Source organism: Calypte anna, chromosome 14 (genome assembly GCF_003957555.1).
Source record: "Calypte anna isolate BGI_N300 chromosome 14, bCalAnn1_v1.p, whole genome shotgun sequence".
Taxonomy (NCBI): Eukaryota; Metazoa; Chordata; class Aves; order Apodiformes; family Trochilidae; genus Calypte; species Calypte anna.
The window spans coordinates 2,085,661-2,113,639 of NC_044260.1; the positions used below are offsets into that span (position 1 = coordinate 2,085,661).

At 56.8% G+C, this 27,979-nt stretch overlaps 4 protein-coding genes across 5 annotated transcripts in view; 1 reads left to right on the forward strand and 3 right to left on the reverse strand.

Moving 5' to 3' along the window:
• Positions 1–12,043, reverse strand: part of SSTR5 (somatostatin receptor 5) — a 591,623-nt gene extending 579,580 nt beyond the window's left edge. Inside the window, exons 1-2 of the mRNA XM_030459870.1 lie at positions 12,026–12,043; positions 3,885–3,887 (exon numbers count right to left, since the gene is read on the reverse strand). The gene's annotated coding sequence lies outside the window, so the exon portion shown is untranslated. The remainder of the gene's footprint in view (positions 1–3,884; positions 3,888–12,025) is intronic.
• On the reverse strand, positions 6,730–9,604 carry MSRB1 (methionine sulfoxide reductase B1). The gene is made up of 4 exons (XM_030459886.1): positions 9,508–9,604; positions 8,873–9,015; positions 8,646–8,760; positions 6,730–7,943 (listed from the first exon to the last, which is right to left on the reverse strand). The coding sequence occupies exons 1-4, from the start codon at positions 9,560–9,562 to the stop codon at positions 7,912–7,914; spliced, it is 345 nt and encodes a 114-aa protein (XP_030315746.1). The 5' UTR covers positions 9,563–9,604; the 3' UTR covers positions 6,730–7,911.
• On the forward strand, positions 10,069–18,510 carry LOC103525553 (testis-expressed protein 2). The gene is given in 11 exon segments (XM_030459860.1): positions 10,069–10,193; positions 13,305–14,098; positions 14,502–14,702; positions 14,805–15,108; positions 15,247–15,782; positions 15,877–15,976; positions 16,091–16,223; positions 16,320–16,457; positions 16,792–17,004; positions 17,311–17,431; positions 17,546–18,510. Coding segments are annotated over 10 exon segments (2,646 nt in total). The 5' UTR covers positions 10,069–10,193; positions 13,305–13,324; the 3' UTR covers positions 17,672–18,510.
• RPL3L (ribosomal protein L3 like) lies at positions 18,464–27,951 on the reverse strand. 2 transcript variants are annotated; one of them, XM_030459867.1, is made up of 10 exons: positions 27,810–27,951; positions 26,609–26,801; positions 25,314–25,482; positions 24,345–24,480; positions 23,219–23,405; positions 22,527–22,687; positions 21,254–21,355; positions 20,755–20,850; positions 19,772–19,891; positions 18,464–18,588 (listed from the first exon to the last, which is right to left on the reverse strand). In XM_030459867.1, the coding sequence occupies exons 1-10, from the start codon at positions 27,810–27,812 to the stop codon at positions 18,532–18,534; spliced, it is 1,224 nt and encodes a 407-aa protein (XP_030315727.1). In that variant the 5' UTR covers positions 27,813–27,951; the 3' UTR covers positions 18,464–18,531. The 2 variants fall into 2 exon arrangements, with proteins under 2 accessions (XP_030315727.1, XP_030315728.1); XM_030459868.1 differs by lacking the exon at positions 27,810–27,951 and adding an exon at positions 27,649–27,768.
• Between the last annotated feature and the right edge of the window lie 28 nt (positions 27,952–27,979).

Sequence of the window (27,979 nt, forward strand, 5' to 3'; positions counted from 1 at the left end):
GACCCAGAGAAAACGTGGGTTCTGCAGAAATTCTTGGCAGTCCCCTCCTCCTCCTCCAGCTTCCCTCCTCCTCCACCTCAATTAAAACGAGCTCTATTTACTCTGCCTGCTAATTGGGTGACATTAAGTGGGAGCTAGAGGATGAGCAGAGCCATCCCTTGGAGTTCCTGGGTTTAATGTGCTTGGTGTTCAGACAGACACACACACCCCTGCCCCCAACCAGAACAATTTGGGTCTGGGCTGTTGTCACCTTGCCCCTTGTCCCCTCCTCTGGGTGGGTGCCACCCCAACCCAGGTCCAGGCTGGGGCATCCTGAAGCAAGAGGAGAGAGGGGTGATGATGATGATGAACTTGATGGGCACAACAGGAGCAGGAGGCTCCAATAAACCCAAAGGACCCTGCCAAGAGTCACACATCCTCTCCTGAAGTGTGCCCAGGCAGGACATGGGAGACATGAGGAAAGCACTGCCAGGGGAGGCCAGTGCCAGCCAGCAAACTGATAACAGTGGGAACATGAAATATTAATCACTGGTGCATAAAACAATAGGAAAAACCTGCTTTTTGAGGCAGCCATCAATCCTCACTCAGCAGGGAACATCAAGAGGCTCTAATGCCATACAGGTTCTGCTTAAAGACTTGCCTGCCCTAATGCTCACGCAAGAAGCATTTGCTTTGAAGTCGAAAATAGACTGTAAATGTCTTTTGTGGGAGATGAAACGTGATAAGACATGAAACCAGGAGGCTAAACTGTAGTTAATCACCGTGGTTTTACAAGCCACAAATCATTACTGCAGACAGGAAAGTCTATCACTTAAAAATGCTCTCGGTGAGGATGGCAGAGAGGAGAACCCGGGCTGGGCAGCACCTAAAAGTGGTGGGGTATGGGTTGGGGACCTGCAGGGTGGCCACAGGAACAGCCCCAGGGCTGGACTGGTGCTCCCAGGGCTGGACTGGTGCTCACAAGGCTGGACTGGTGCTCACAAGGCTGGACTGGTGCTCACAAGGCTGGACTGGGGATCACAGGGCTGAACTGGTGCTCACAGGGCTGAACCGGTGCTCACAAGGCTGGACTGGTGCTCCCAGGGCTGAACTGATGCTCACAGGGCTGAACTGGTGATGATGCAGGGCTGAACTGGTGTTCACAGGGCTGGACTGGTGTTCACAGGGCTGAACTGGTGCTGATGGCAGGGCTGGACTGACTGGTGCTCGCAGGGCTGGACTGGTGCTGATGGCAGGGCTGGACTGACTGGTGCTCACAGGGCTGGACTGGTGCTCACAGGGCTGGACTGGTGCTCACAGGGCTGAACTGGTGCTGATGGCAGGGCTGGACTGACTGGTGCTCGCAGGGCTGGACTGGTGCTGATGCAGGGGTAAACTGGTGTTCACAGGGCTGGACTGGTGCTCACAGGGGTAAACTGGTGTTCACAAGGCTGGACTGGTGCTCACGGGGATGAACTGGTGCTCACAGGGCTGGACTGGTGCTGATGCAGGGCTGGACTGGTGCTCACAGGGCTGGACTGGTGCTCACAGGGCTGAACTGGTGCTCACAGGGATGAACTGTTGCTCACAGTGCTGGACTGGTGCTGATGCAGGGCTGGACTGGTGCTCACAAGACTGGACTGGTGCTCATAGGGCTGAACTGGTGCTCACAAGGCTGGACTGGTGCTCACAGGGCTGAACTGGTGCTGATGCAGGGCTGAACTGGTGCTCACAGGGCGGAACTGGTGCTGATGCAGGGCTGAACTGGTGCTCACAAGGCTGAACTGGTGCTCACAGTGCTGGACTGGTGCTGATGCAGGGCTGGACTGGTGCTCACAAGGCTGGACTGGTGCTCATAGGGCTGAACTGGTGCTCACAAGGCTGGACTGGTGCTCCCAGGGCTGAACTGGTGCTCGTAGGGCTGAACTGTTGCTCACAGTGCTGGACTGGTGCTGATGCAGGGCTGAACTGGTGCTCCCAGGGCTGGACTGGTGCTCACAAGGCTGGACTGGTGCTCCCAGGGCTGGACTGGTGCTCCCAAGGCTGAACTGCTGCTCACAAGGCTGGACTGGTGCTCCCAGGGCTGAACTGGTGCTCACAGGGCTGGACTGGTGCTCCCAGGGCTGCAGAGATGCTGGCACATCCCTGAGCAGTTTCTCCTGGTCCCTCTCCCCATGCCCACAGGGATGATGTGTTTTGGGGATGGTTCATCCAGCTCCCCACGGGGGCACCAGTGCTGTGAGCATCCCCACACCAGCACTGGCTGCCCCTCAGCGTGATCTGCTGGCTGATTTTTCCCTCCTGGGAAAAAAAAAAATTGGGATATAACTGGGGAGCCTGTGGTGGAAATGGCTTTTGGGGCAGGGGAAAGGCAGTGGTGCCATCAGCCCTGGGTGCTGAGCACCAGAGTGTGTCTGCCCACAGCACCCACAGCCACCCCAGGAGGGGAATATCCCCCATCAAAACCTAAAATCAGGATTAGAAGTGATGTGCACTTGGGAGCCTGAGATAAGAGCCCAAAGCAAGCATCTAAGTATGACTGATTAACAAAGAAAGCCTCACTAATTGCCTTAAAAAGTTCTATCTCAACAAGCCAGGCAGGGAAGGCAAAAAAAAAAAAAAATTAATTTTTTCCCTGAGCTAAATATTTTCCCAGCATGCTGAGGCTCGCTCTGAGGGTTGTGTTGGCAGCCAGGATCTCCCCAGTTAACACACACCACAAACCCAACCCAAAGTTCCCCACCTCATGGCCCTGGGAGGCTCAGACAGAGGAAATAAAGAAATAATATTTAATATTATATAAAATCAATGAAATAAATTGAAATAAATGAAATAAATTGGCTGCTGGAGAGCAGCCAGATAGAAAGGGACCTGGGAGTCTGGATTGCCAGGAAGCTGAACAGGAGCCAGCAGTGTGCCCAGGTGGCCAAGAAGGCCAATGGCATCCTGGGCTGGCTCAGGAACAGCGTGGCCAGCAGGTCCAGGGAAGGGATTCTGCCCCTGTGCTCAGCCCTGGGGAGGCCACAGCTTGAGTCCTGTGTCCAGTTCTGGGCCCCTCAGCAAGTCCCTCAGGAAGGAGATTGAGGTGCTGGAGCAGGTCCAGAGAAGAGCAAGGAGGCTGTGAAGGGATCCAGCAGAATTGCTGTGAGGAAGGGCTGAGGGAGCTGGGGGTGTTGAGGCTGGAGAAGAGGAGGCTCAGGGGAGACCTCATCACTCTCTCCAACTCCCTGAAAGGAGGTTGGAGCCAGGGGGGGTTGGGCTCTTTTCCCAGGCAACTCTCAGCAAGACAAGAGGGCAGGGTCTCAAGTTGTGCCAGGGGAGGTTTAGGTTGGAGATGAGAAAGAATTTCTTTCTGGAGAGGGTGATCAGGCATTGGAATGGGCTGCCCAGGGAAGTAGTGGATTCTCCGTGTCTGGAGATCTTTCCAAAGAGCCTGGATGTGGCACTGAGTGCCATGGGCTGGGAACCACGGGGGGAGTGGATCAAGGGTTGGACTTGATGATCTCTGAGGTCCCTTCCAACCCAGCCCATTCTGTGATTCTGTGATTCTAAATAAATCAATCAATCAGGTCAGCAATCGCATCCCCCCAGAGAGCAACCTCTGGAGGTGGGAATGTGAGAATATTCCTACCTGGAATAGAGAGGGATGAAGGTTTTATGGGTGAGTGGAATAAACTTTTAATGTCCCCCATTGATATTCAGGTGCTGGGAGGCAGGTGAGCTCCTGGGAGGGTGCAGAGGTTGTGGGGGAAACCTTGGAAGCAATGGTATTATTTTCTTTGCCACCCTTTTATTTTCTGTCATGGAGACACAAGCAGCTCAGCCCCTTCCTGCATGTTCACAGCCCCCCTAATAACTCAATTTATCCCTTTTAAACCCCTCAGCATCCAACCCTACCCAGGGACCTGCTGGCACAGGGGAAAACAACCCAAAACGAGCCCAAAATTCAGGATGAATCCGGCTGGGATGGTTTTTATGGAAAGCTGGATGGAAGAAAAAAAAAAGAATAAGTTGACTGAAGGATAAAATTCCATCAAATGACACAAATAGGGAAAAAAGAAAAACTCTCTGGGCAGCCACTTGAAATAAAAGTGAAAACTTCAGGTAAAAGCAGGCAGGTCCTGCCTGGCCAGGGGGCTCGTTCCTCCCAAGGAAGGCTCCAAGGAATAACAGTAATTACAGTTTCCTAATGCCTCTGGGGCATTTTCTTTTTCCTTGCATAACAGAATTACAACAGGATTGTCATCTTTATTAGGAGAATTAATCCAAACCTCACTGGGCTCTGGCTGCTGGCTGCAGGAGCCATCCTGAGGAGGGTCAGAGAGGCAGCTCCTCTCCATGGCATGCAAATAAAGAAATTAAAAAAAAAAAACAAATAACAAAAGGAATTAAAAAGAGAGGTCAGCTGGAGGCTACAGCCGAGGAAATTAATGATTTTTTAAACAACCAGGGAAGTTTGCATGGGCCTGGGAATGTAATTGGATTTCTGTCACTGCAGCCCTGTGGTGGAACCTGGGGCTGCTTTTCCCCAAGGAAGGAAAATCCTCTGCTTGAGCCCAAATTGTCATTCGGGGGACAATAAAAGGAGGATGAAGGGCAGAGGGAGGGCCAGGCCATGGGATGCTGGTGGCATCCAGAGAGGGAAAGGCAGGGGAGACCTGCAGGGATCCCAGGAAAGACAAGAGACCCCGGGATAACAGAGCTGGGCTGGGATCTGCCCCGGTGGGATCATATCCTGCACCCTCAGCACCAACAGCCCTGGCCAAAAAAAAATAAATATTTAGGCCAAAATCCAGCCAGTCAGCTTTCCATAAAAACCATCCCAGCCGGATTCATCCTGAATTTTGGGCTCCTTTCGGGTCGTTCTCCCCGAGGCCCCCCCTGTGCTCATCCCAGCACCGTTCTTCCCTCCCTGCAGGGCTTGGGAATGGTTTAGGAAAAGCACTTGCACCCTCCCGTGCCTGCAGCCACGAACTGCAAGGAGCAGCGTGGGAACACGGCGGAATACCCACCAGTGGAATCCTCTCCTCCCCCACGTTCCCCTGGGGGTTCCTTCTACTGCAGCATCCCCAGGGAAATCCCCCCAACCCCAAAGAAAAAAAGAAAAAAGAAGAACAAACCACCACTTCCTTCTTCCCAGTGCCACAGGCAAGGGGCAGAAGGTATCCCAGGGATGGAGGGAGGGAGAGAGGGATGGAGGGATGGATGGATGGATGGATGGATGGATGGATGGATGGATGGATGGATGGAGGGATGGAGGGATGGATGGAGGGAGGGATGGAGGGAGGGATGGAGGGAGGGATGGAGGGAGGGATGGATGGATGGATGGAGGGATGGATGGAGGGAGGGATGGATGGATGGAGGGATGGATGGAGGGAGGGATGGAGGGAGGGAGGGAGGGAAGGAGGGATGGATGGAGGGAGGGATGGAGGGATGGATGGATGGAGGGATGGATGGATGGATGGATGGATGGAGGGATGGATGGATGGATGGATGGATGGAGGGATGGATGGAGGGATGGATGGATGGAGGGATGGATGGAGGGATGGAGGGATGGAGGGATGGAGGGATGGAGGGATGGATGGAGGGAGGGATGGAGGGAGGGAGGGAGGGATGGAGGGATGGATGGAGGGAGGGATGGAGGGATGGATGGATGGAGGGATGGATGGATGGATGGATGGAGGGAGGGATGGATGGATGGATGGATGGATGGAGGGATGGATGGAGGGATGGATGGATGGAGGGATGGATGGAGGGATGGAGGGATGGAGGGATGGAGGGATGGAGGGATGGAGGGATGGAAGGATGGATGGATGGATGGATGGATGGAGGGATGGATGGATGGATGGATGGATGGATGGAGGGATGGATGGAGGGAGGGATAGAGGGAGGGATAGAGGGAGGAAAGAAGGGATACTCCAGGCTGGGAAACAAAGGGGCAGCTTGGGCAGCCAGAGCAGGGAATTAATGAGTCAAGGAGCTTGAACCTCCAGGCTGAGACCTGATTAATAATTAGAGCTGGAGGTTGTCCCATGCCCCACAGGGCACAAACCAGCAGCAGGGCAGAAGCTGTGGCACTGAGACTTTACCCCCTGGCAGGAGGGAACTGGAGCTGGGCAAAGGCCACCTCAAGCCTTCCATCAACCCAGTATCATCCCTTCTGGGATGGGGAGACCTCTGGGAGGCAGAGGAGGGCTGCTTCATGGGGGGAACTACTGAGACACTGCTAAAATTCACATCCCCTCTGCCCCCAAACTCCTGCCAGCCCAGAAGGTTCCAAGAACACACTCCAGAATAAGATAAAATCAGCATCAGCTGGGAAAAAAAATAATCCCTCTGAAGTCCAGTTTGCAACCTTCCCCAAGGGAAGTTTTGACCCCAGGGATGCCTGAGGGTCTGCAGTGCATCAGCCCCCCCTTCCACACAGCAAAACCTGGGCTAACAATCACAAAAAGAGGCTAAAAATCCCACTTTTTGGGTAGTGAGCCCATGCTGGATGTGAGACAGAGTGAGTCCACACCTGGGGTCAGCAGCTGCAGACCCAAGAATCTCCAGGAGAAATCTGCTCCCAGCCCCTGCCCAGCTTTGTACCCCTCTTGGTGCCCACCCTGCACCCATCCCACCCCCAGACCCCATCCCTGCAACCACCACGTGGCAAACCCAGACGAGAAGGAAGCCCAGGGCCTCAGGATGTCACCACTGGTGTTTCTTTCCAAAAAAAAACCACCCAAAAAACCAAAAAAACCCAGGTTATTTCTGCAGCACAGTGAATCAGTGCTTTATTTGTGGTGTTGAAAGGGGCCCAGGACTGGCAGTGTAAGAGGGTGGCACCTTGCACTTCTTATCAGTGTCCTTGATAAGGGGGTGGGGGGATTGAAGGAAAATGGATGCAGAGAAAAACCTCTGAGATTTCTCCTGAGTTTCCCCACCCCAAGGTGCTGCACCAGCCCCAGGGTGTGGCTGTCATCAGAAATCTTTGTTTGTTGATTGCCAAGAGGATTTGGATGGGGGTGGGGGTGCAAAAAGGCCACGAATCAGGTGGTGAATTAAGGAGCAATCAGAGTGCCAGCCCTTCCCAGGGCAGAGGGAAAAGAAATCACTTGGTTTCCTAAAGCCTGAGTTGTGCAAAGTGCAGCCCCAGAGCCCAACTTTGGCCCCCAGCAGGGAGGGAACTCCCAGTGCCTGGGGGGTTTGGAGCACAGTGATGGATGTGGTGTAAGGCAGAAGGGAGCCCAGAGGAGAGGGGGGGGATCCAGAACAGCTCTGTGGAAACTGGGCAGAGGGGGAAAACACCTGGATGCTGTCCAGTGGGATCCTAAAACCATCCTTGCCCTAGCATCCTGGAAAGGGTTTATATAGGGCAATTCATCCCATGATCCCAGCCCAGAATAGCACCAGAGATTAACCCGGGCTCTGAGCCCAGCTAATCCAGGGTCACTCCTTGGAAACGCCAACGGAGCCACTCTGGATTGCATCAGTGCCATGGGGGAATCCATCCCTCCTGGCTGCTGGTGTCCCAGCTTGGCTGCTTCAACCCCAAAACCATCCCAGAGCTGAGCAGAGGCTTGGTAGTAGCTATTGGTAGTAGCTACTACTGGTAGTAGCTGCTCCAGGCAGAGGGGAGGGTGCCAGGGAGGATGCCAGGGCTGGGGAGGGGGTAGGGTGGGTAAAATGGAGAGCTGCAGCCTTTGCACCCCCCTAATTCCTGTGGAACACCCCCTGGGCACACCCCCCAGCAACCCCATTTCCCCCTACTCCCCCCCCATTGCTCCTCCTGGCACCCCAGATGGGAGCAGCCCCAGGAGGGAAGGAGTTGGGGGCACCAGGAGCCTCTTTGGGGTTTCTTGGGCTCCCGGTGCCCCCCAGAGTGGACACCCCAAGGTGTGAATGCAGGATCAGCCCAAGAGGAAGGTGCTGAGCAGAGCATCTTGCTTACTTCTCCTTCAGCTTCTTGTCTGCTTTGCCTAAAGGAGAGGGATAAAAAAAAAAAGCAGGGCTCATGTTTCTTGTTCCAGAACCACCAGCACCCTTTATGATTTTTTTTTTTAAATTACTGGGGTTTGGGGTTTTTTTTCTAATTGTATATATTTTATTATTTATTATTAATTTGCTACACTTTGCTGGCATTGCTCCTAATTGTTCCTCATATCCAATCTAAACCTCCCAGGCACAACTTGAGGTTTTTTTTCCTCTTGTTTCCTCCTCTCAGGGAGCTCTACAGACCCAGAAGGTCTCCACTCAGCCTCCTTTGCTCCAACACCCCCAGCTCCCTCAGCTGCTCCTGCTCAGGAGTGTTCCAGCCCCTTCCCCACCTCCAGTCCCTTCTCTGGACACTCTCCAGCCCCTCAATGTCCTTCTTGTCCCCAGAACTGACCTCAGGATTCCAGATGCAGCCCCAGCACAGGGGGATGATCCCTGCCCACACCAGTGCTGACCCAAGCCAGGATGCTGGTGGCCTTTTTGACCTTTTGCTGGCCCAAGGGCTCACCAGGGAAGGTCTGGGAGCCCACAGGGTGCTGAGCCAAGTGACACACATGGGATTTCTTGAGGATGTGAGTGGCTCCTGGGCTTATCTCACCAGCCTGAAAGCAGAGCCTGGCACACAGCCCAGCCCCCCCAAAATCACTCCTTGGGCTGAAACCAGCTGCCAAGCCACAGCTTTTTACCTTTGGGGATGAACTTCAGCGAGCTGCTGAATATTCAGAAGCGGGACTGTCCCCTCTGGGGGCCATCATTGAGGAACTCGTGGCCCAGCCCGTTGCCACACTTGCCACAAGACACCTGGAAACGCAGGGAGAGGGGTTTGGGGCAGCAAAGGTGAGAAAACAGCCCTTGGGGGTGGTGTGGGGGGTTAGGGAGGGGGGACTTGGGGGAGGAAGGTCAGACCCAGCACCTTTAAAGCCCCCGGGCGTTCCTCCCGCTTGGCCACGCTGTCCTCCAGGAGGGGCTGGGTGAACGCTGGCCACGGGGACGAGTGCTCGTACTTGGCACGGCTGGAGAAGAGCTCATGGCCACACTGGGCACAGACGTAGATGCCTGGGGAGGGTGGTGGGAGAGCGTGGGGAGGGGGTTTAGTGGCGGGGGGCAACCCCCCAGCCTGCTCCCTGGCCGGTTCCCAGAAGGGGGAGGGTACACACACACGTCTGCTGTGACACGGGACACGCTGGACTTTGCCCGCGTGGGCTCCTGCTAGACCTCCAGCCAGGGCCAGGACCCACATCCCCCATGGGGGCTTTTCTGCAGGACGGGACCCTCCCAGCCCCCCCTTGCAGGCAGCATCTCCCCCGTCCTCCCCACACTGGGGAGATCCCGCAAGGAAGACCCCAGAGAGGTGACCCCCAGCCCGGTCCCCACGGGTGGAGCATGTCCCACCGCGATGACACCCACCCACCCACCCAAACCTCAGAGACCGCAGGGGTCACCCCATGTGCTCCCCGGCCCTAAGGAGGAGCCGGACCCTGCCGAACCCCCCGGGAACCTCTAAGCCCCCCGAGGACACCCCCGTCCCGCTCCCCCGGTCCCACTCACCCGGCTGGAAGTGGTCTTTGAAGACCTCTCCCCCCAGGAAGGAGCAGAAGGACATGGCTGCACCCGCCGGCCGGGCCCGGTTCCGCTCACCCCGGCCCCGCCTCGGCCCCTCCCCCGATGACGCTCCCGGGGCTGGCGGGGGCTCTGCGGGGTGGGCGGTACCGTGGGGGGAGGGGGATGTGTGTCCCGGTACCGAAGGGGGGGTCCCGGTACCGGGGAGGTTCCGATACCCTCCCCGCCCCAAGCGATGCGAAGCCCCGGGCCCGGGCCCGCAGCCCCGGGAAGGTTCGGTTCGGAGGGGAGGGGGGAACGTCCCGGCGGGGATGGGAGGGGGGACGCGGGGCGGAGCCGGGGGTAGCGGGGACCCGGCACGGTCCTGCGGATGCTCCGGCACCGGCGGCTGGGAGATACCCGGACCGGCACCGGGACCAGGAGAGATCCTCCGTCTCCTGTACCGTCTCCTTGGCACCGACACTCATCTCCCGGCACCGGTATCAGTCCTTGGATCCCGGCATCAGCACCGGCACCGGCTCTTCTTTACCGGCACCGAGGCTGAACCTCTCGTCATCCTCCCTCCCGGTTCTCCCCTCGAACCGGAACCAGCCCGTCTCCCCGGCCGCGCTCGGACCTCTCATCCTCTAGGACTGACCCTTCCCCGGCTCACCGGGACCTCCCGTCTGGCCCAGGTACCGGTGCTGCGGGACCCTCGGGGAGGGGACGGGGCACCTCTGGGTGATGGAGCTTGGGGCAGCTCCTGGGACGGGCTGGGGGCTCTCCCACTGGGGGGGCCGAGCGGTGGGGACCACCCATCCCACCACCCCAGCAGCCGTGGGGCGGTCACCGGTGGGGACCCTGCCCACGGAGGTGAGGGGGGGGGCTGAGCTCTGTCCCCTCGTGGGGGTCCTGGAGGAGGTGGCATGCGGCAAGGTCCGGGCTTTGAAGGTGAACCGCAGGCAGCGGCTCCTGGAGGTATCAGCTGCATGCGGCTGCTTTTCCCTTAAAAAAAAAAAATCTCCAAAAAAACCCAACAAAAAACCCCAGGCACCACAGGTCTCTCTCTCTTCATCCCTAGTTTTATCTGAGGCTCTTGGATGAGTCCTCATCCATTGGGATCTGCTGGAAATTGCATCTTCCTTGGTGCAAGACCAAAAATTCCAGCCCCCTTCTTACAGACCCTGGGGGACTGTCCTGCGGAGCTGCCCCTGCAGCCATGTCTCCCTGGATCCATCCCAGTCAGGATCCCTGTTCCTTAATGTCCAGGGACGTGTCCAGCAGCCAGGAGCTCACCCTGGGGCGTGGAAACCCCTGCGTGGGGCCGGCGCTGCTCCTGCCCTCTGGATGCTGCCGCTTTGAATTAGGTCAGGCTTTCATCTCGGGCGGGCTGAGCTCCCTGCCCCAGCCCCGGGGATTGATGAGCTGTGGCAGGCACCCGGGCAGGAGGGGGAAGAGGCTGTGGCTGCAGCACCGTGGGGTGGCAGGACACGGGGGACGTGTGCTGCTGGTCTGAAAGCACCTCCTGGTGTCATCCCCCCGGAGCAGGGCCCCAGGCAAGGCTCCAAAGAGACTCCAAAGCTGTGACTCTGCCTCCAGGGCACGGATTTGCAGGCAGTGGCAGGAGCTGTGGTGGTCGCTGGGACCCTGTGTCTTGGCAGCATCACCCACTTGGACCTCTGCTGCTCACCGAGGTGACACCATGCCTGCCAGGTCCTCCCCCTGGCCTGTGGCCTGGTGACACCAGGGCTGGGAGCTGGGCCACCAGGGATGCAATGGTCTTGAGATGATGGGCAGAAGATGGGACATGGGGGCAAAGCAAAGTCTGTGGTGGTGAACGGGCTGAGTTCAACCCTGGGACAGCATAGAGTGAGGGGGGGGACTTTGAGAGGGGGTCCCTGGGGACCAGACCTGGGGTTGGGCACAGAGTTTGGCACGGCCACCCTGGAACCATTCATTCCAGTATCCCCCAGTAAAGCCCCTGAGAAGGAGTGGTGTGATGGGGAGGCAGGAGCAGCAGATGGAGCTGGGATCAGTGCTGCCTCACCCATTCCTCCAAATTCTGCCTTGAGGTTCCAGCAGGACTTCCCTCCAAGCCCTGTGCTCCTGAACCAGGGGATGATGCCAGGAGTTCTCCAGCCCCAGGGCAGATAACCACAGTGGTTTGGTGTCTGCAGGGGTGTATTGTGGAGATAATTAGAGTAGGGATTTCCAGCTCGTTTGGCTGGGTGCTGAAAGCCTCCTCTGTGCCCAAGCAGAGCTGTGCCACCATCCCCACCAGCAGTGCCAGCCTTCTGCCACCTCCAATTAACTGGAGAGGGCTGCTGGAAGTTAATTTTTTAATTAACTCTGCCCAATTTCTTAACAAAAGTAAACACCACTTGGGCAGCACCCACCTGGGAGCAAGGGCTCAGGGCACTTCATCTTGTCCTATGTCAGGTCAAGTCCAATTTGAACCAAAACCATGGAGAAGAAATCGGGGAGGTGCTTGGGGATGGAAGGTGGGAGAGCTCTGGCACTCAGGGACCAGCTCCAGGGGCTCCTCTGGGCTGGAGATCTGCTCTCTGTAGCAGCAAAGCCTTCATGGGGTGCTCCATGGGGACCCTCCATCTCGGGGGACTGCTGGTCCAGCCCTGGCACCCAGCAGGGTCCCTCCTGGTGCTCTCCTCATCCCCTCAGAGGTGGCTTTGTTTCAGCAGCATCTCCAGAGCTCCCGCTGTACTTGTCCCTGGCAGATGAAAACCCCCATACAAACCTGGGCTATTATTATCTCTGTCTTCCACTGTGCTAATGGTCTCTCAGGAAACAGGCAGCGTCTTCTTTTTTTTTTTTTTTTTTTTTAATTTTAGCTTTTAAACCCCACAAATACTGGACCAGTGGTACCAAAAAGCCAGGCACAGGGGAACTGGGGGTCTCCTGAGCCCAGTGAGGACAGGGAATGGTGGCTGGGCAGGACCAACACCAGGGATTCCTGGTGGGCACAGCCAAGGACTGGGGAGGGCGATGGGCAGCACTGGGGGTACTGGGGATGGCTGTGACATGGGGGTCACATGCATGATGAGAGGCTTTGGCAGGAATGCAGTGATGGAGGGGTGACAGTGGCTGTTGGGGTTGGGGTGACACTTTGCCACAGCTGGGGACACCCTCGGGGCTATGGAAACTTGATGTGTTAGGAAAACTCTCTAGTAAATTACTAAACAGAGATTACCCCAACATCCTGCTGCCAGAGCATCCTCCTGCTGGGCTGGAGCCAGAGCTCGGGCTTGTTTCTTGTCAGGTTCATGCAATGCATAAATCCAGAGCCAAACCACTGTTGATTGAGTGAGAAATATTTAGAGGAGCCAGAGCCCTGCATGCTGGCAGCTCAGCCTCCTCCCAGCCCCTGCACTGAGACCATCAGAATGTCCTAATGCAGGCAAATCCCTTTGGTGTTGCTGCAGACCTGGGGCACAGCTCTGGGTTCTCAGGGCTTGGTTGCTGCACCCCTGAGGTTTCTCCTCCTTCCACAAGCAGGTTTCCACACACTGCCACTGAGCCTGGCAGCATCATGGCCCTAAAAAGGCACCACGGTGACTAAGTCCCTGGGGACACCCCACTCCTGCTCATGCCAACGGGGAAAGCAGGACCAGGGCAGGGAGGTGGTTGAGTCTCCATCCCTGGATGTGTTTAGGGGTCTGTTTAGATGTGGGGTTGGGGGATATGGTTTAGGAGAGGACTTGGTAAAGATGATGGTTGGACTGGATGATCCCAAGGGGATCTGAAAGATTCTGTGATGCACCCTGAGCTGTTTCCATCCCCTCCCTCAGCAGCACGGGCACCCTCGGCGATGCGAGCGATGGCAGACCAGGCTGTGCTGGCAGCTGACACCTCTCCAACCCTGACAGCGTCTCCAGGCTCACCCCATCCCACTGACACCAGGGAGGACAGCGGCCCCCGGGAGGGCTGCGGGCTCCTGTTCCCTGGGGATGGGGATCAGAAAACCTCTCAGCCCGGGGGGATGCTCCTGGCTGACCTCCCGTGGGCTCCTCAGCCCCGCCTGAGCCCGGCCAAGTCCCGCACGGCCCCGTCCTCCCCCAGCATCTCCCCCTCGGAGAGCCGGGCTGCCCTGCTCCGGCTGCGGGACACCAGGCTGGAGGAATCCAAGAGGCTCAGCCGGCACACGGCCGAGGAGAGCAGCCCCGGGCCCCGGGAGAAGGCGGGGGAGCAGGAGCTGGGGGGCAGCGGGGTGCGGGACTGGAGCCCCTGGGAGCCCACCTTGAACTGTCGCTACGAGATCTGCTCCTACGGGGACGTGATCCAGGTGGTGGAGGTGGCTCAGCGGGATGCCGAACCCCGGCTGCCACCCCCCGAGGAGCCGCCGGGGGGCACGGTGCCGGGCAGAGCCTTGGCTTCCATCGCCCTCCTCGCCTACGGCTACTTCATCTTGCCCCTGCCCCCCTACGCCGCCGGGCTCTGCCTGGGGCTCGTCTGCGGGCTGGTCCTGGGCTTCCTCGCCGTCCTCCTCCTCTTGCCGAAGCTCCCGTCGGTGGCACGGGGACCGCGGGGACACCCGCGCCCCAAACTGATGATGGGGGAGTCACGGGAAAACCATCACCTCCAGGTAAGAGAGAGGGGTGGTCCGGGATGGGGTGCTGGGTGGTGGCTGAAGAGAAGCCCAAGGTTGGGGTGCTGGGTGGCAGCTGGAGGAGAGCTCAGGGTTGGGGTGCTGAATGGTGGTTGGAGGGGAGCTCAGAGTTGGGGTGCTGGGTGGTGGCGGGAGGGGAGCCCACGGTTGGGGTGTTGGGTGGCAGCTGGAGGGGAGCCCAGGGTTGGGGTGCTGGGTGGTGGTTGGAGAGGAGCCCAAGGTTGGGGTGCTGAGTGGTGGTTGGAGGGGAGCCCAAGGTTGGGGTGCTAGGTGGCAGCTGGAGGGGAGCCCAGGGTTGGGGTGCAGAGGCCAGGTGGGTGCCAGCTGCCACCCCACGCAGCACAGCGGGGAGCACCCATCTCCTTCTGCTCCCACCCAGGGGTGGATGAACCAGCTGCACCTCTACGACCCCGAGGTTTTCCACCCCTCGCTCACACACTCGGTGCTGGCCACGCTGGATGGGTCCACCCTGAAACTCTCCTACCCCAAGAGCAACATCCCCCGCAGAGCCACCTTCCAGGAGGAAATCCTCGACACCGTCTTCGTCAGCCACCGCTGCTACGACCTGAGCCACGCCAAGGTGAGTTGGGTGCTTCCCAGAACCTTCCTGCTGCAGCAGGGGACTGTCCCCACACAGGGACCCCTGCACCACGGGGTCTCAGCTCCACTTTTGCTCTCCCAGGTCTTCCTCTGCCCCTCCAGCCTGGCCCGAAAGCGGACGTGGAACAAAAAATATCCCATCTGTGTCCTCCTGCCCGAGGCGGCAGAGCTGGAGTGCAGGAGCAGTGAGGAGCAGGGTGCAGAGGTGCAGAGGGATGAAGGGATGAAGAAGGGGCCAGTCCAGGGACAGGAGGTCCCAGGAGACTGCAGGGAGAGGTGTCTGTACCTCTTTGGGAGGACAGGGAGGGAGAAGGAGGAGTGGTACCAGCACCTCCTGAGAGCCTCCCACGGGACCCCCGGCAGCAGCCACGGCAAAGCCAGGGCAGGTGAGATGTGTCCTGGGACTGCTCCAGGTGGGAATTGCATGTGTCCTGGGTGGGCAGCAGGGAGGGAGGGGGGGTGGCATGTCAGTGGCATTGTGGACAGGCAGCATGTCACCTCTCCTGGTTGGTTTGTGTCCCCAGGAGTGGGGTCGGACCCACAGAGCAGTGGCAGCAGCAGTGGAGGGAGCTCCGAGGACATTCCCTCTGCCATCCCACCCAAGGACCTGGTGGGAAGTGTCCAGCAGATTTTCCTGGATTACAGCTCCTACATGGCCCGGTTTGTGCCAGCACAGGTGGGGGGCAGCCCAGACCAGAGCCCCTCTCACGGAGTGATGGGCAGCCCCACACCCACGAAGGTGAGTGGGACAAATCCAGCACTGGGAGCAGGATATGACCCTGGGTGCTGCCTCTTCCAGGCTGGTGGTGGTTGTCCTGGGGTTTGAGCAGCCAAGCCATGGTGCTGGGCATTCAGCACCCAGCTAGTGGGTCCCACCTTGCTCCAGGGGCTTGTGGCTCCTGTCCCCCCACAGCTTGGTGAGGAAGGGGCTGTGCAGGCTGAGACATCCATGGCCTGGATGAACGCCCTGGTGGGACGGATCTTCTGGGACTTCCTCCGTGAGCAATACTGGGCTGAGCAGGTGTCCAACAAGATCCAGAAAAAGTTGAGCAAGATCAAGGTGAGAGACAGGAGCGCTGCTGCACCCAGGGGAGCCCCATCCCATCCCCAGAGTGGGTGCCAGGCTTGCAGGCTGTGTGGTTTCCTTCCATCAGCTCCCATATTTCATGGATGAGCTGGCTCTGACGGAGCTGGACATGGGCACGTCCATCCCCTCCGTCCTCAGCGCCTCCAGTCCCACCATCGACGACCGAGGTAAGAGCAGGGAGCCCAGGGATGGCTCCACAGGAGCTGTCACACAGGTGCCAGCCTGTCCCCTGTCCCCTCACGGTGTTGATGGGGGCCTCCCCCTGTCCCTCTCCCTGGCAGGGCTCTGGGTGGACATGGAGGTCACCTACAGCGGCGCTTTGCAGATGACACTGGAGACCAAGATGAATCTCTGCAAGCTGGGGAAGGAGAGTGCTGCAGAGGAGAGCAGCCCAGCAGAGGCAGGCAGAGAGGGGTAAGGGGCTACCCCGAGGGCTTTCACCACCCTCCACCTCTTGCCTGGAAGGTGCTGGCCCTGGGGACACTCCCTGATGGTCCCGGGGTCTGGCAGGGCCAGGCCAAGGCTGATCCTGCTGGCGGACAGCGACGCGGAGTCATCCAGTGCTGGCTCTGAGGAGGAGGAAGATGTGGCCACCACGGAGCCCGTGGGAGCCCTGGGGGAGAGGGGCCCACAGCCCAGCACTGAGGGGTGAGAGGGTGTTTGGGGACCATGGGGAGGATGGGGAGACAGGGGAGAGGTGCTGGGGGAGGATGGGGAGGTGCTGGGGGAGGATGGGGAGGTGCTGGGGGAGGATGGGGAGGTGCTGGGGGAGGATGGGGAGACCTGGGGGAGGACAGGGAGATGGTGACACAGGGGCTCAGGGCTGGTGACCCCAAAGGGGCACAGACAAGCACCTCGGGCACATGGTGGCACCTCTTACAGGGGACTCCTGTCCCCCATGGCTGCAGTGGCAGATGGGTGGGGGATGCTGAGTCTGGGTCCCCCCCACCCTACTGCTGAGCTGTGGTTCCTCTCCCCACAGCCACGTCAGTGGCAGCAGCAGGAGCCGCAGGATCCTGCGCTTTGTGGACAGGATTGCCAAGTCCAAGTACTTCCAGAGGGCCACGGAAAACGAGTTCATCAAAAAGAAAATTGAGGAGGTTTCCAACACTCCACTGCTGCTGACGGTGGAGGTGCAGGAGCTGGCAGGAACCTTGGCTGTGAACATTCCCCCTCCCCCGACGGATCGTGTCTGGTACCAGCTCTGCTTCCTCCCCCCTCGGGACACATCCACATCCCCCTTCCAGCTCCCCTGGTTCCCTGCTCCTTGGAGCCAGCTCCAGGAATCTGGATTCCTCTGGGCTGCCAGCACACCAGGGCTGTCACCCCAAAGGGACTCACAGACCTCAGGAGCTGGGGACCTAGAGCTCTGCCACCTCCTCCCAGGAGGGGGTTCCAAAAAACCCAGGAGGGGATCCAAAAAACCCAGCAGTGGGGCCTCCCAGGCTGTGCCACGTTTTGGGGATGTGCCACTTTCTGCCTTTTTCCTTCCTCCTGGCAGGTACAGCTTCAGAGTCCCACCCCAGCTGGAGCTGAAGGTGTGCCCGAAGCTGGGCGAGAGGGAGGTGACATTCCTCCATGTCATCGAGTGGATTGAGAGGAAGCTGCAGCAGGAATTCCAGGTGTCTGTCCCACCAAAGCCAGCTGAAACCAGGCAGATGTGTCACCAGGCAGGTAGAGGTGTTCAAATCCTCTTCCCTTGTTTACCCTGGATTTTTTTTTTTTTTTTTTCCCAGAAAATTCTGGTGATGCCAAACATGGATGATCTCATCATTCCCATCATGAGCTCTGGACTGGATCCTCAGGCCCCTGCTGGAGGAGTCTCCAGGGACCTTCCAGCCAAGGGAGAGAAGAGGCTCTGAAGTGAAAGTCCCCCAAACAGGGCAGGGACACTGCACAAGGACAAAGGGACAGCCAGGGCCTGTCCCCTGCCTGCCTCCAGGGCTGTGCTGTGGGCTCTGAGCCCCTCAGCTCACCTCATCCTCAGCACCTCTGTGGGGGACCCTCCTCCTTAAATTCTGCAAGCACACGTTGAGACCAGAACCACACCCCTGGGCAAGGGGCTTGCTGCAGACCCAAGAACTTCATCTGCAGCTCCTACCAGGTTCTCAGGACTCCTGGTCAAGGGGGCAGATCAGGACCAGCAGAGTGCTAGGCTTTCCACTGCCTGGTTCACAAAGAGGGTGTAGGACACCCAGTTTCTGCACTTGAAGGGGTTGTAACCACCACCACTGATCTGAGACATCACAGCTCCAAGATGCAGCACACCCTCCCCACAGGCAGCTGGACTGCAAGGGAAAGAGGGCTGGGAAATGAGCCCAAAGTCTGAATAAACCCATGGCTGAGCAGGCAGCCAGCAGCTGGGCCCATGGGGCTTTATGCAGAGAGAAAAAACTGGGGCAGAAGTGCTGGTACCTGCTCTGCTGTCCACTGGGAGAGCAAGTGGAGTCTTGACTGTGGTTTGGCTCAGTGGGGGAAAAATTCCCTGGGCAAAGGAAAAGGAAGCTCCAGAGAAGAGAGCACTTGGCTGTCCCACTTAGTCCCTGTCCATCTGAGCCACTCTGCAGTGCTACTTGTCCCATCCCCACCTGGTGAGGAGCCTCCAGGACACCCTGCTGCCACAGGCAGCTCTGAACACAGGCAAGACCCCTCCAGAAGGGAGACAGGCTGCAGAAACCTTTTATTGAAGGTTATTGAGTTAGGCAGCCTGGCATCTCAGTCCTTACAGCTCCTCCTGCACTCCTGGCTTCTCTTTCACCAAGTGTTTCTTCTGAGGACCCTGGAGGAGAGCAGAGAGGAGAGCTCTGTGTTAACAGGAGGCAAACCTGGCTTACAAGGCTGCATCTGAAGCTTCTGCTGTGCAAGGCTGCTCCTGGTCCCTGGGCCACCAATCCTCAGCCACCTCCAAAGGCCTCCTGAGCCCCACAGGAATCCAGAGGGAAACATCCTTGCCCTTGCACCAAGGGTTTGTCCCTTTGGACAGCACAAAAGTAGCCAGAGGGGCAGAGAGTGACCTGCTCGGAGCCAGGAGGGCTGGCAAGCAGTCAGGGCACAGCAAGGAGAGCAAAGAAAACATCTGCAACCTGCTGAAACCACCTCCTGTCCCCAGGATCCACATCACAGCTCCTCAGGACTGACAGGGACAGCAAGAGGACAATGCAGAACAAGCTCCTAACACTGACAAAAAGGAAACCAGCTTAACCTCTAAGGAGCTCTGCAAAGCACTGCACAGCCAATCCCCCTCCCCGGGGCTAAGGAGGCTTAGCCACTTGCAGATGGGATTTCTGACAGGCCAGATCCAGACACAGCTTAAGCCTGTGTGGTATCCAGGCAGTTGTTTCTGTCCTTTCTGCTAGCTGAAGGCCTGTCTCACTTTCCTCAATTTCATATTCAGACTTACTCATCACCCTGGTGTTGGTTGCAAACCTATACAAGAAACTCTGTTTGGTTTGGGTTGACTTCATTTTTTTTTTTTTTCCTGGGATTTAAGAAAAATATACTGCTTGGCCTTTCTGAAAGCTTCCTGTCAAAAGAATTACAAATCTGTGTCTGAATTTGACCCAACCTTTTCCTCTTAACAACATTAAAGTTATAAATCATTCCAAACAAATCAAAGAAGTGCACAATTAGGGGTGAAAGGGACCATATGTCCAAGGCAGTGCCTGCCAAGTTAACTGCTTGTTTAAAACATCCCGTGGTGAATGGAAACTGGTTGGCCATATGGTGTATCATTTGCTAGTTGGGTTGTCTTGGATCACTCACAGAACCATCATGTTCCTCCTTAGCATAATATCTGCTGTGTGAATTGAATTCATTGCCTGCCTTTTGTGCAAGACAGCCCCGACCACTCGTTTGGCTGTTGTTCTGTCAAGAAGCAGATGCTTGCTTGGAGTCAATCAGGTGGTTTTTTTATGGCCCCTGCTGCAAGCATAGCCCAGGAGCTGGGGCTGAGCAGGACTCACCATGAATGCTCTCTTCTCCTGAGCTGTCTGGAAGCGTCCATGGCCAAACTTGGAAGTGGTGTCAATGAATTTGAGCTCAATCACTTCCTGGGACCGGCGACTCGTGTGCACCAGAAGGGACTGGGAAAGGAAAGTCACAGTGCACCAGGATTGCTGTCCCAGGAAAGCTGGACATCTGCTCCACTGGAAGCAGGCTTGACATGCCCTCAAAATTATAAAAATCAAACAAAACTTCCCCAAGAAAACTCTTGGACTGAAGGTGTTAAGTGTAAGCCAGCAATGAGCACTCAAGCTTGGGGCATCAGCACTTGGGGGGCTGCACCAGCAGACAAGAATCTCCCCCAGAAGTCTACCCTCTCACTCAGAGAAGCCCCCTGGTGCTCAGGTAGCAGGTGATGCCCTGGATTGCAGAGCAGCTCTGAAAGGAGCCTGCTCACCACGTGGCATTTCATTTCCTCACAATCTGTTTGTGGCCACAGTTTCCATGGCTGGGCCCCCCATGGCAGCCCTCAAAGCCTTGCAGCTTCTGTCTCCAGAGAGGATGCATCCACCTGTGCCCTGCCACAACCCATTTGTCACAGCATGTCAGGCTGGAAGGGACCTCCAGGATCATCTGCTCCAACCCTTCTGATATTATTATGTGAGATGTCTCAGCACCTTTAAGCTGAGGCTTAAAACTTCCCAAGGTGTTAGGAAAGTGTGAGGTGCTGGTGGAAATCCCCTTCCCCTGGGAGACCATTCCAGTGTCTGACTCTCCTCAGAGTGAAAAATTTTCCTCTGGTGTTCAACCAGAATATCCCAACAGCAGCAGCTTGTGCCCATTGCCCCTTGCCTTATACCTTTATCAGCAAACCCACCCCACTGAGCACCAGACTCAGGTGCCACGTGCTCTCTTGCAACACAGAGCTGAGGACCTGAGGGGTTCCCCCCACCCAGCATCTGGAGGCACCTGGTGAGTCCCCAGCCCTCCCCAGTGCTCTCACCTTACGGAGGGTGAGTACCCTCTTCTTGGTGCCCACCACACAGCCCTTCAGCATGAGGAAGTCATTGTTGACCTCTCCATAGTGAGGAAAGCCACCCTGTGGGGAGAGGCAGAGAGAGGTTGGCAGGCAGAGGGGCTGGGTGGGAGCAGCCATGTTCCACAAGGAGCACTTCCTAGGGAAGGAGGAGGCAGTGAGTGCCCATCCTTCCAGCTGACACCACCCTGCACCCTTCAGCCTGCCTGCTCAGCACCACCAGGGCACCTCAGCACCACCAACTGCATGAGCCCAGCTCAGGAGCACCCTGTAAGAGCTGGGAAGCAGCAATCCTGCCTCCTTTTCCCTGCAGGATGTGGGGGGACAGGGAGCAGAGCTGGCTGATAATCCCCACTTAATAAGCAAGAGTGGATTTTTAAGCCAGGTCCCAAAGGTTTATCTGTTAAGTATCAGCTTTTTCCCTGGCTCAGATTCCTGTAGCCCTGTTACTCCCTCCAGCCCTTACCAGAGGTGTAATGGTCTTCTCAGTGACATCGTAGTGGGTCGAGGCGTTGTTCTTCACCACCTTGCCATCCTCCACGTGGATCCCACGGCCAATGCGGTAAATCTGGGAAAGGGAAAGGGAAAGGGAAAGGGAAAGGGAAAGGGAAAGGGAAAGGGAAAGGGAAAGGGAAAGGGAAAGGGAAGGGAAAGGGAAAGGGAAAGGGAAAGGGAAAGGGAAAGGGGAGGAAAAGGGAAGGGAAGGGAAGGGAAGGGAAGGGAAGGGAAGGGAAGGGAAGGGAAGGGAAGGGAAGGGAAGGGAAGGGAAGGGAAGGGAAGGGAAGGGAAGGGAAGGGAAGGGAAGGGAAGGGAAGGGAAGGGAAGGGAAGGAAGGGAAGGGAAGGGAAGGGAAGGGAAGGGAAGGGAAGGGAAGGGAAGGGAAGGGAAGGGAAGGGAAGGGAAGGGAAGGGAAGGAAAGGAAAGGAAAGGAAAGGAAAGGAAAGGAAAGGAAAGGAAAGGAAAGGAAAGGAAAGGAAAGGAAAGGAAAGGAAAGGAAAGGAAAGGAAAGGAAAGGAAAGGAAAGGAAAGGAAAGGAAAGGAAAGGAAAGGAAAGGAAAGGAAAAGGAAAGGGGAAGGAAAAAGATAAGGGGAAGGAAAAGGAAAAGGAAAAGGAAAAGGAAAAGGAAAAGGAAAAGGAAAAGGAAAAGGAAAAGGAAAAGGGAAAAGGAAAAGGAAAAGGAAAAGGAAAAGGAAAAGGAAAAGGAAGGGAAAGAAAGGGAAAGGAAGGGAAAAGGGAAGGAAAGGAAAAGGGAAGGAAAAGGGAAGGGGAAGGGAAAGGAAGGGGAAAGGAAAGGAAAAGGAAAGGGAAAGGAAAAGAAAGGGAAGGAAAGGGAAGAAAAGGGAAGGAAAAGGGAAGGGGAAGGGAAGGGAAAGGAAAGGGAAAGGGAAAGAAAGGGGAAAGGAAAGGAAAAGGGAAAGGAAGGGGAAAAGGAAAAGGAAAGGAAAAGGAAAAGGAAAGGAAAAGGAAAAGGAAAAGGAAAAGGAAAAGGAAAAGGGTGACCTTCTCACCCCTTCCACGAGGGATGTCACAGGAACAACATTCTCTTCACCCAGATGTGCCCCCCCTCCGAGGTGTCCCTCGTTGTAGGGAACAAAGAGGGAAAGGAGAGGAGCAGCACTGCAGATCTCCGGAGGGAAACAGGCGGGGGGAACAGAAGCCACCATGCCAAGTGGGGTGGTGACAGCCGGGGAGGAAGGAAGGGACAGTGGTGCTCAGGGGGAGGCTGTCTGGGCCCCACCTTCTTGTTGAGCTCTGTGCGGTGGTGGTAGCCCTTCTGGCCAGCCCGAGCAATGGAGTAGCCAACTCGGGACGGGTGCCAGGCCCCGATGCAGGCGACTTTGCGCAGGCCCTTGTGTGTCTTCCTGGGGAGCTTCTTGGTGTGCCACCGGCTGGTCACCCCTGGAAGTGTGAGCAGAGAGTGAGAAGCCCAGAGAGATTCAGGGCTGGATGCTGGGCAGGGGAAAATCTCCTGGTTTTTCCTGACGTCCCAACAGAAACCACAGCGCTGGAAGAAGACCCAGAGCTGTCGGTGCCCGGAGAGGCCAGGCCATGGAATTGTTCTTCACTTCCCATGGATCCCATCAGGCTGGGATATGTTCCTGCTGGGCACAGCCCCTCAGGGAAACACCCACACCTCCACACACGGGGGGGTTTGTGAGGAGTGCAACAGTTTATGGCAGTCCCAGTGGCTCTGAGCCTCCTGGGAGGACTCTGGGCACAGCAGAAAACCCGGTGTTTACTGAGATGAAAGACACCAAGCTCTGCTGGGACGGAACCAGAGGCTGTGGGGGAGGGCCAGAGGCTCTTTGCTACATTCTGTGCAATAAGTTGGTGGGTTCTCAGCACGGCTGAGACTCCCCCAGCACAACCTTACAGGCAGTGTCACCCGAGGAGGACAGAACCACACACAAGGGTCTCCCTGCTCCGTACCTTTCATCCCATGGCCCTTGGTCACACCAATGACATCAATCATCTCATTGGGGCTGAAGACACTGTGCACAGACACCTGCTTCTCCAGCCTCTCCCGGACCCAATCCACCTTCTCAGCCACTGTGCCCCCATTCAGCTGGATCTCCATCACGTGGGCCTTCTTCTGACGCAGTGGGAGCAGCTTCATCTGCAGCAGGGAACGTGTCAGCTGCCCCTCACCTCCCACCCGTGAACATGGGGGCATCACCCACCACTGGTGAAGGGCAGAAAGGGTGAGCAGCCCTTCACCACCTCTCTCTAACCACACACTCAACCCCAGCAACCTGCCTCAGCACCCTGAGAGGTGTCTCTGGGACTCAACTCAGTGTCCTTGAGCCCAGACACCTCCTGGTGCTACCACTGCAGGCAGGAGTTGATGCACACCCAACCCTCCAAGGAGCAGGCCAGCCTCAGCTTACTCCAAGAGTTAAACACAGCAGCAACAGCCATGGGAAATGCCCCACAGAAGCCCAGAGCACCAGCCAGGGTGCAGCTCCCACCCAGCACTTCTCCTGTGGCCGTGCTCCACCTCTGCTTTCTGACTGAGCAGCTCCTGCTGGCTCCCACCCAGAGGTGCCTCTGCTTTCTCCCACCCCAGCTCCCCGTGCACAGTCTCTGCTGAAATGCCACAGCAGGACTCTGAGGGGCTGTGCCAGCCACAGGTGAAGCCTTCAGCCAGCTTAGCTCTGCCCCAGACTCCAAAGCAGCTCTTAACTCCAGGGCTCAGCATGGAAACCACCCCTGTGTATCCAGCAGTCAGCACCTGGCAGAGCTCTGCCAGCCTCTGGGTTATTTTTACCCAAACATTTGACACCAGTTGCTAAATTTGAGGCAATCATGGGACCTGCAGTCCCTTGCTCAGCTCCATGGTGTGTGTGGGCTCCCCAGAATGCCACAGACACAACCCCTTCTGGCACCCCTGACTCAGAGGGTCAGGGTTGGTGTCAGGAAGCAGCTCAGGCAGCACCTCCCACACCCCCTGTCCCTGCCCCTTTGTCACCCAGCAAAACCCCCCCAGAGCCCGCTGTCATCCCTGCTCCCAGCCCCTCACCACCTCCCCAAGCCCCCCGTGGGGTGAGGCTCTGACCTGTGTGTGTGCAATGACACGAATGACCTTGCAGTACTTTTTCATGGCTGCAAAATCCTTCTCCAGCTGCTTTTTGCCATCCTCATCCTGCCATTTTTTGCAGTACTTGGTGAACGCCTTCTTCTTGCTCTTGTGCCTACAACACACAAGTGTTCAGCTCAGCAGAGATGAAGAGCTCTGAGACAGCCTGGGGGGGACAGATCTCCTCGTGGGGGGCACAAGGGACCCGTGGGTACCCAAATCTTGCCTGACCGTGCAGAGGTGGGGAAGAGGAAAGTGAGTAATGAGCTGTGGAAAGGGCTGGTAATTTGAATCTCTTTGCATGAGGGATCCAGTTGTCTCCCACTGACTGGCTGAGCGCCATCAAAATAGACATAAAAGCATAAAAAAAAATCAGAGCTGGAGTTGGGGAGAGGAGAAAACAGCCCCCAGCAGGGATCAGAGGCATCTGGTGGGTGGATCTCGACAGCACTGTTGCAGTAGACAGGATTCCTGCAGTTACCAAACTCATGCTTCCATTTTCCTCCCTGCTGGGGTGGCCTTTGGGGTGCTGAGGCTGACAAGGGAGAGGGGTTACATTCTGCATCAGGTTTTCCCCCCCAGAAATCTGGTGTCACTCCCTTTGTCTGGTGCCCAAGCTCAAGCACCCCAACTGAATGGAGAGGAGATGGGCCCAACCTACACAAGAAAACATGACCCCACAGCATGTGCTGCTGTAGGGTCCTGTGGAGAGAGCTTAGAATAAATTATCTCAGAATTAGAATAAATTTGCATGTGCAGATCCTCAGCATCCAGATGTTTGTAGCATCAATTTGTGACTAAACAAACAGGAGTTTCACCCCACCCCAGAGCCAGATCCTGGGAGCTGAGCTGTTTGCACAAGCTGGGCATCCCAGAGGGCCTGTGGGGACAAACCTGTGAGGGGGGGTCCCCAGCCCAGGCCCCCTCCCCAGCTGCTGAGGCACCCACCAGTTCTTGTAGAAGCGCCGCCGGCACTCGTCACTGATGTGCTCAGCAAAAACAGTCTTGAAGTTCCTCAGCCCCTTGGGGGTGTCAATGTACCCCACAACCCCCACCACCACCATCGGGGGGGTCTCGATGATGGTCACAGCCTCCACCTCCTCCCTCTTAGAGATCTCTGCAAAACAGCCCAGGGAAATGGTGCTGAGCATCAGGTCAGAGCCACTGCTGCAGGGAAGGTCCCATTCTGCTCTCCCAGTCTCAGCCCTTCCATCTCCCACCATCCCCATCTCCCACCCCCATCTCCCACCCCCATCTCCCATCCCTATCTCCCACCCCCTCTCCCACCCCCCTCTCCCACCCCCATCTCCCACCCCCATCTCCCAATCCCACATCTCCCAATCCCACATCTCCCACCCCATCTCCCATCCCCATCTCCCACCCCCATCTCCCACCCCCATCTCCCATCCCTATCTCCCACCCCCATCTCCCACCCCCATCTCCCATCCCTATCTCCCACCCCCATCTCCCATCCCCATCTCCCACCCCATCTCCCATCCCCAGGGTCCCATCCCTATCTCCCATCTCCCATCCCCATCTCCCATCCCCATCTCCCACCCCCATCTCCCATCCCCAGGGTCCCATCCCTATCTCCCATCTCCCACCCCCATCTCCTATCCCCATCTCCCATCCCCAGGCTCCCATCCCCATTTCCCATCTCCATTTCCCATCCCCAGGACAGGGACCCAGCATGTGGGTCCCCAGGATGAGGGAAGTAGAAGAGCCTGGAATTAGGCTCCAGTCCTGTGGACAATCCTGGATGCAAGATGCTCCAAGCCCAAAGTGGGTCAGAGAGCTGTCCCACAGGGTTTTCCCAGAAAGAGCTGACACACCACAATCGTGGTATGGACTTTAAGCTCTGCCAGGGGAGGTTTAGGTTGGATATTGGGAAAAATTCTTTGCAGAGAGGGTGCTGAGGCATTGGGATGGGCTGCCCAGGGAGGGGGTGGATTCTCCATCCATTCCTGGAAGTTTTTAAGAAGAGTCTGAATGTGGCACTCAGTGCCATGGGCTGGGAACCATGGGGGGAGTGGATCAAGGGTTGGATTTGATGATCCCAGAGCTCCTTTCCAACCCAAATGATTCTGTGATCACCATCCTGGTGTGGGGACTTCCTGAGAAGCCCCAGACTCAGCTCACACTGTCCATAAGGAGACAGCCTTGCAGTTATGTGCCCCCCCACCACCCATTTCCACGTGCAGCCTTTCCCACCACCTTTCATTCCCCTCCTGGAGGTGCCTTACTGAGCCCTGGCCTGTGCACCTCCCTCACAGTGTGGGTCATGCCAGCTTTGTAGCCCATGAAAGCTGTCAGGTGGACTGGTTTGCTGGGATCATCCTTAGGCCATGTCTTCACTTTCCCTCGGTGGCGACGGCTCCTCTTGTGGGGGAGGAAGCCCAGGTGGCCATGCCTGGGAGCAGAGAACTTACGGTGGGACTGCAGAGAGGGAGAACAACAACAACAAAATTAAAAGATCAGCCTCAACTCCAGGTTGTACAAGATGTCAGGACCTAAAGCACAATGGGAAATCTCCCCTTTAACATCAGTGAATACTTGGGAGGATTCTGGGCTCTTCCTCAGTCTCAACGTGAGGAAAGAAGGCACCTAAAAGGAAGGGATGTTGTTTAAGCTTCTGTCACGCAGGTGCATTGAGGAATTTAGGAAGTTTGTGGATAAATGATGCCAGCTATCAAAAAAAAAAAAATAAAAAAAATCAAGTTGAACATGATAGATCTCCTTCTGCTGAAGGATTTTAAAGGAGAAACATATTCTTTAATAGGTCTGTCCCACTGTGATGTTAATTATAATGACTTTATTTTGTATTCTGCAGCACCAAAAGGGCCTGCTCAGAATCCATGGACTTGGTGGCATCAAGGCAGCCTGGGGGGCAAGATTAACACTTCCCCAGCAAGCTGCCCCAACACCAAGGTCGGTCAGAGAGTTGCCCCAAAGGAGCTCAGAGAACACTCGGAAGAAAGGGGAAAGGAAGAAGAACGGGGAAAAGAAGAAGAAAGGGGAAAGGAAGAAGAACGGGGAAAAGAAGAAGAAAGGGGAAAGGAAGAAGAAAGGGGAAAGGAAGAAGAATGGGGAAAAGAAGAAGAAAGGGGAAAGGAAGAAGAAAGGGGAAAGCCCAAAGGACTCAGGGATGAGAACATGCGCAGGTTAAAAGTGCACCCAGAAAACCAAATTAGAGGAGCTAAATACACAAAACTCCAAGGACAAGGTCATGCTGAGCCAGGCAGAGAAAAGCAGCAGCTCTTTAGAGACAGGGACAAGTGCTCACACCGCTGGCTTCAAGGCAGGGTTAGCTCGGTATCCACTGCAGCTCCCTCTGGCTGGGTCAGTCCTGGCTCCAGGTCACCCTTTCCAAGCTCATTTTCCAGCCCAAGCGGAGTTATTGTGGCTCTGCCTCTGCCTCAGCCACCAGCGCCCAGCTCTACCAACCATGGGGACGTCCTCGGCCCGGCTCAGAGAGGCTGTCACCAAGCCCCGGCTGGCACTGCAGGTGGTTGTATGGGGCTGAGGACACAGATTTAGCCGCTGGCTTCACCCCCAGCGGAGATTCAGCTTTCAGGGGCGGCCACAGCATTGGCTGAGGGGGGGAGGCAGGGCCG

Bases quoted from the DNA above. Each gene is read 5' to 3' on its own strand.
- RPL3L (XM_030459867.1), bottom strand. The intron at 25,483-26,608 runs GTAAGGCACCTC...GCTGTTTTGCAG, and splicing joins GGTGCACAGGCCAGGGCTCA to AGATCTCTAAGAGGGAGGAG. The intron at 20,851-21,253 runs GTAAGGGCTGGA...CTCTCCCCACAG, and splicing joins AGAAGACCATTACACCTCTG to GGTGGCTTTCCTCACTATGG.